At 44.3% G+C, this 7,219-nt stretch overlaps 1 protein-coding gene across 1 annotated transcript; it reads left to right on the top strand.

Moving 5' to 3' along the window:
• The first annotated feature begins 3,256 nt into the window (after positions 1–3,256).
• Positions 3,257–6,023, top strand: LOC129830543 (sclerostin domain-containing protein 1-like). The gene is made up of 2 exons (XM_055893111.1): positions 3,257–3,617; positions 4,233–6,023. Exons 1-2 carry the CDS (start codon positions 3,422–3,424, stop codon positions 4,715–4,717), a joined length of 681 nt encoding a protein of 226 aa, XP_055749086.1. The 5' UTR covers positions 3,257–3,421; the 3' UTR covers positions 4,718–6,023.
• Positions 6,024–7,219: the final 1,196 nt, after the last annotated feature.

The raw sequence follows: 7,219 nt of genomic DNA, 5'->3' as shown, positions 1-7,219 counted from the left end.
CTGCTCATAGTGTGTGTGGTTGCTGCTCATAGTGTGTGTGGCTGCTGCACATAGTGTGTGTGTGTGGCTGCTGCGCATAGTGTGCGTGTGTGGTTGCTGCTCATAGTGTGTGTGTGTGTGGTTGCTGCTCATAGTGTGTGTGTGTGGTTGCTACTCATAGTGTGTGTGTGTGGTTGCTGCTCATAGTATGTGTGGCTGCTGCTCATAGTGTGTGTGTGTGGTTGCTGCTCATAGTGTGTGTGTGTGGTTGCTACTCATAGTGTGTGTGTGTGGTTGCTGCTCATCGTGTGTGTGTGTGTGGTTGCTGCTCATAGTGTGTGTGTGTGGTTGCTGCTCATAGTGTGTGTGTGTGTGGTTGCTGCTCATAGTGTGTATGTGTGGGTGGTTGCTGCTCATAGTGTGTGTGTGTGTGGTTGCTACTCATAGTGTGTGTGTGTGGCTGCTGCTCATAGTGTGTATGTGTGGTTGCTGCTCATAGTGTGTGTGGCTGCTGCTCATAGTCTGTGTGTGTGGCTGCTGCTCATAGTGTGTGTGTGTGGATGGTGCTCATAGTGTGTGTGTGTGGTTGCTGCTCATCGTGTGTGTGTGTGGTTGCTGCTCATAGTGTGTGTGTGTGTGGTTGCTGCTCATAGTGTGTGTGTGTGGTTGCTGCTCATAGTGTGTGTGGGGGGTTGCTGCTCATAGTGTGTGTGTGTGTGGTTGCTGCTCATAGTGTGTGTGTGTGTGGTTGCTGCTCATAGTGTGTGTGGCTGCTGCTCATAGTGTGTGTGTGTGGTTGCTGCTCATAGTGTGTGTGTGTGGTTGCTGCTCATAGTGTGTGTGGCTGCTGCTCATAGTGTGTGTGTGTGTGTGGCTGCTGCTCATAGTGTGCGTGTGTGGTTGTTGCTCATAGTGTGTGTGGCTGCTGCTCATAGTGTGCGTGTGTGGTTGCTGCTCATAGTGTGTGTGTGTGGTTGCTGCTCATAGTGTGTGTGTGTGGTTGCTACTCATAGTGTGTGTGTGTGGTTGCTGCTCATAGTATGTGTGGCTGCTGCTCATAGTGTGTGTGTGTGGTTGCTGCTCATAGTGTGTGTGTGTGTGGTTGCTACTCATAGTGTGTGTGTGTGTGGTTGCTGCTCATAGTGTGTGTGTGTGTGGCTGCTGCTCATAGTGTGTGTGTGTGGTTGCTGTTCATAGTGTGTGTGTGGGTGGTTGCTGCTCATAGTGTGTGTGTGTGGGTGGTTGCTGCTCATAGTGTGTGTGTGTGTGGTTGCTACTCATAGTGTGTGTGTGTGGCTGCTGCTCATAGTGTGTATTTGTGGTTGCTGCTCATAGTGTGTGTGTGTGTGGCTGCAGCTCATAGTGTGCGTGTGGTTGCTGCTCATAGTGTGTATGTGTGGTTGCTGCTCATAGTGTGTGTGTGTGGCTGCTGCTCATAGTGTGTGTGTGTGTGTGTGGCTGCTGCTCATAGTGTGTGTGTGTGTGGCTGCTGCTCATAGTGTGTGTGTGTGTGTGTGTGTGTGGCTGCTGCTCATGGTGTGTATGTGTGGTTGCTGCTCATATTGTGTATGTGTGGTTGCTGCTTATAGTGTGTGTGTGTGGTTGCTGCTCATAGTGTGTGTGTGTGTGTGGCTGCTGCTCATAGTGTGTGTGTGTGTGGCTGCTGCTCATAGTGTGTGTGTGTGGTTGCTGCTCATAGTGTGTGTGTGGCTGCTGCTCATAGTGTGTATGTGTGGTTGCTGCTCATAGTGTGTATGTGTGGTTGCTGCTCATAGTGTGTGTGTGTGGTTGCTGCTCATAGTGTGTGTGTGGTTGCTGCTCATAGTGTGTATGTGTGGTTGCTGCTCATAGTGTGTATGTGTGGTTGCTGCTCATTGTGTGTGTGTGTGTGTGGCTGCTGCTCATAGTGTGTGTGTGGCTGCTGCTCATAGGGGCCAGCTAACTAACGAGCATGGTGCTGTCATGTTGCCTGTCTGTCAATAGAGCCATAACTCACTAGTCCCCCATCCTCCACATCCCCTCTGTTTCCTCATCCTCCACATCCCCCCTGTTTCGCCATCCCCCCCATCCCCCTGTTTCCCCCTCTATTATCCCTCTCTCCTCATCTATATGTCATGTCACTCACAGAAGCATAAAAGGATTGATCTCAAATTTCCGGTTTTTGAGATGTATAAATGTGCGAATGCTGCCCGCGTCATGGTATCATATAACTTTGATAGTCCTCTTTTAAGCCCCCAGGTTCCCTCTTCTCAGTTTCCCCTCAGCCTCATCCATCCCCTCCCCTTCTTCCAGACAGTATGACTAACATTGCTTTTTGGGGGTAATAGGAGATTGTTTGGACAGCGGGGCTTTTAAAAAGAAAGAAGAAATAAGATATGAAAAAGAAAAGCTACTTGTTTAACAATATGGCATGAGCCTGGACAGTTTTACAGTGGATTTATTTTCACTCTTATCAAAGGAGGGGACATAGCTGAGGAGACGTTGGGTGAATTCATTGTCAGGGCAGGCCTGGGAAAGGAGTGAAAACAGACACTCTGGTTCATAGGGGCAAGGAGTCGGCAGGATGAATGGGTGGATGGAGGGATGAAGGAGGAGATCTAAACGTTTGTCTTATTCTCTGATTTGGGTAATGCATCATACATCATGTTGGTGAGCTTACCTGAAGCACCTGAACTGCAGAGATGGAGAGATCCCTGGATGAGAGAACACAACATGAGAACTACAGTAATCACTAGCTTTGGTCCACTATCCGCTAGGAACGCACACTATCGCCCTGGACCAGAGCTAAGTACTCACCTGGTCTGACTGCAGGGTCTCAAGCTGAGCTTCCTTGCTAAGCCAAATCAATCCGTTCAGAAATGGAATAAAATGTTAACTATAAACTTACAGATCATCATGAAATAGAGTATCAAAGGATATGCCTCTGGCATGTGGCACTCTTTGATTCTCTACTTATGATTTGCATACATTAATTCAATAATTAATACATTATTTACACACAGTTACCTGATGGTCAACAAACCAGTATTATTGCTAGTTTATTATAAGCCTTTATATAGGTGTTGATCATGTTTTATCCACTGGCCTATCCTTAGAGGACAGCAACGTTCATCAAACTATATTGACAGAAACATCTATTAATTGTCTATGTGTTGACTCAACTGACTGGTAGCCTATGTACACAGTACTTGGAGGAGTAAACAAACTGTAAAAAACGCGCTGCCCTTTGCTTTTGTGGGCGTGGCTATGAGTGAAAACGCCTAGGTCATTCAGAAAATGTACGCACTAAGATGTTGTGGCAAAACAAGAGGCGGGTATATAAGCGACTGAACAACAGGTAAAGTAACATCATAACGACCTAATTCCTCCTTTAGATCGCGGCACATACATTCTCTCACTCTCTACCTACCTGCCTGCCGAGTGCCTACGGTGAGGTGCAGAGATGCTTCTTACCACGAGTGGGTACCAGCTTGCGCTATTTTGCCTTCTGATAAGAAGCTGTCAAGGTGTCAAGAACGGCGCCACGGAAACGTTAAACGCTCAGTTGATAAGTACGGTCCAGGATACACCGAGTAGTAATGTATCAATGAATCAAGCACGCAACGGAGGAAGACGTTTGACCAGCGATGCGAGGAAAGGTGAGTTGCATTTTTATGCACATTCTAAATTGATTAATTCAACAATTCATAGTGGACCAAACAGATTCATTGTATTCACTGATTCTGACTGTGGGGAAACCAGTTTACAAGTGTCATTTAGCAAAAGGTCAATATGTATATTGCTAAAGTATTGATTATATAGTATTGGAATTATATAATTCTGTATATGGGCACATTTTCCACAGACAAAAATGGGAGTTAAATAAACTAAAGTTGAATCACAGACTTGAATGGGATACTTGAGTGTTTGAATGGGAGAAAAGTTAAAAGTTCAAGCTATTGTAACTTGTGTTGGACCTCTTGTTAACTCATGCTGCACATCAGATTACCCTGACCATGCCACAGTTATTGTTGAACTGTCAAAACTAATCTTTAAGAGTATTACATAGAATAATCCCAAATGCAACTCCAAAATAAATCAAACACACCTAAAATACTTTCAAGTATTTGCATGTCATTATCATTTGAGGAGCGTTTGATTTATATTTACATTTTTGGGATTACTACATTTTCTGCCTAGAAGTTTGACAGCAAGATTAGTTTTTGACAATATGTATCTGACAGAAGGTAACACTCTCTCTCGCTCTGTCACAGAGCAGGGCCAGGCGCAGAGCCAGGTGGGCTGCAGAGAGCTGCGCTCCACCAAGTACATATCAGACGGCCAGTGCACCAGCCTGAACCCGGTCAAGGAGCTGGTGTGTGCTGGGGAGTGTCTCCCCTCCCACCTACTGCCCAACTGGATTGGCTCCGGCCCCGGCTACACCGGAAAGTTCTGGAGCCGGAGGGAGGCCCAGGAGTGGCGTTGCGTCATCGACCGTACCCGCACCCAGCGCATCAGACTGCAGTGTCAGAACGGAAGCTCCAGGACCTACAAGATCACTGTGGTTACTTCCTGCAAGTGTAAACGCTACTCCAGGCAGAACAATGACTCAGGGAATGGGAAGTCAGAGGTGGAGGTTGGGCAGGCCCGGGGGCAGAGCTCCACACCCCAGGTGCCCAAGAGGAGGAAGGGAAAGGAAGGGAAGAATGGACGTTCTGGGCAGGAGGACTGGGCTGAAGAACAGCCTAAAAATGACTGAACGGAGACGTCTGGTCAGGGGGGCTCTGTACACCTCTGAGGGGATGGAAGGCCTCTCTGTGTCCCCACTTCAGAAACAACTGCAATACCAACAGACACTAGTTTTGCTTAGATGGAGCCAATGTGTTCGCTATGTTTAAAGTAGCTATATGGAGAAGGCTATGCAATGATTCTTCAGACAGTGCAACTGGTTTGCCAAATATTGACCACTGTGGATGTGTTTGTAAATGTATGTGTTTTTGTATGTGATAGAATGAGACTCGTTTAAATAGTACAAGAACCACATTAGACAACGTGAGATGAAGTGTTCCTATCAACAGTTGAGTATGTTGTCCAAATAGTAATGTTTATAATAACATAAAATGGCATAGTATGTATATAAATAGTGATTCTATACTCTTTGTGTTACTTTTCAAAGTATGCTAGTCTAGAACAAGAAGGCCCTCACACTGTTAAAGCTCCCACTTCACAGCTTTACTGACAACGTTTCCATCCCAAACAGATCTTCTTCTGGTCAAACAGACTGAGTGCTCACTTCCCAAAATACACACATTTCACCTCACATGACCAAATAAGCACATGACGCATGGTGGGTGCAAAAACAATTTGTGCATATCTAATCATTTGATATCAATGAGACGCGCACATATAGTAGTTCCAGAAATAATATATATGTACAAAATGACCAAGTAGGAGACCTGGAAGGCATGACAAATCACAGTGACAAATTCATGTAAGAAATGTTCTGATATCAAACTCTTGGTTCAGACCTTCAGGAGACATGGTACAAAAACGGTGAATCCAATACAATTCTCTTCTCAGTAATAGATGATCAGTATCTCACCCCCTCCTAGGAGTCTTAACATGTTCAATACCAATGTATCTCAGAGAGCTGATGTCGTGACGAGCCTCCGTGAAATGCCACAGGGTTTTTCTGGTCAAGTATCCTGTTATTACTCCTGTATTCTGCTATCCTTGTTTTCAAAGTGTTTGTTTTCCTACATAGCATAGGCCACAAATACACTTGATCAGGTATATCACCATTTCTTTGTGGAACACGTAATGATGCCTTTAATCTTAATGACCTTGCCCGTAATAGGGTGATTGTGCATTTGTTCATAAAGTTACACTAGGTACATCGGCCACGTCTATAATTACTTTTCAAAGTATGTAACGGATTACTATGACAATGTAATATATTTTTGTACGGAGATAGCTAAACTTAATAGAAATAAGGTCATCTTTTTTTTCTATTTGCTACATTCCATGTAATCACTTTCCGGACAAATTGTGTCTCAAAAGTTTTGCCTTTGGATAATCAAATAAATATTGTCTACTGTGATTAAATCAGTGATTTAATATAAAAAATGACTTTTCTTTAATTATTTGTACAATAACAATTTATTTACTTGTCAATAAATTGTGCTTTAATCATTAGTAGTTAAATGCCTTGAGCACGAGGCCACAGACAGAGGAGCTAAAACTTCACAGGAAGTCAGTAACAACAGAAGCATTAGTCAGTGATGAAATGTCCGATTGAGTGTAATAGAAACTGTACTCTGTGCAGGAATCCTCTCTCCTTCAGGCTACTGGGCATGTTCCAGTCAGGAGCTACATGTTAACATACATGACTGTATCAGATACCCCTTCATTGTATTACCATGAAAGCTATGTATTTAGTACTTGTAGTGCAAGTAGAGTGTGGAGAGTGGTTCTAAAACTGACAGCCTCAGAGTGGTGCGTACCATAAGGTGGAAGAAGCATAGGGAAATCATGTCTGTGAATCTCAGAGCAGAGCTTGTGTTATTGACACAATAATACAAGGCTTGTAAAACTTCCTCTCTTTAATTATCCCTGACAACACATTCTCTTCCTGAGTAGCAGTGATGCTATAGGACCATCTACATTTAATTTGAATTGTAACTACCACAAACACGCTGTAAAAAATGCTCTTACAATAAACTCGTATTTGCAGTCAATAGGATGCCGTTAAAAAATTATAGACATTGTCCGACACTCTGCAATCATATTACTTACTCATTCTTTCTTCTCTCTCTCCCCTCTCTTTCTCTCCCTCTCGCTCTCTCCCCCCTCTCTCTCTCCCTCTATCTCTCTTTAATCTTGAAGCATGCAATTTGTAACTTATACCCTCTCATCACATCCTAGCCTGCCAGTGTTTCAATCTCCACACTACTGGCCCCACCACATCCCCTCTCTCTCTCTCTCTCTCTCCTCTCTCTCTCTCTGTTCAACCCTGGCTCTGTGTAGGACTATGAAGCATAATTACATGCTTATGGAAGCACTTCTGAGGCTCAGCCTTGTAATCTTGTTATACTGACTTGTACAGAACTCCATATCCTGTTGTAGTCTGATGTCTCACACTGATAGAACTGCATTGAATCCTTTCCCAGGAAGTGTGACGCACCTTTCTACTTTCTACCTCCAGAACCTATACCTGAGAAACCAGGGTCATGTTCATTAGCGCCAGAAGAAACAAAAACTA

The sequence above is a fragment of the Salvelinus fontinalis genome, chromosome 32, assembly GCF_029448725.1.
Source record: "Salvelinus fontinalis isolate EN_2023a chromosome 32, ASM2944872v1, whole genome shotgun sequence".
In the NCBI taxonomy this organism is placed as follows: Eukaryota; Metazoa; Chordata; class Actinopteri; order Salmoniformes; family Salmonidae; genus Salvelinus; species Salvelinus fontinalis.
Note: the sequence above shows the minus strand (reverse complement) of the source record. Positions and strands in the feature narration are given on the sequence as shown.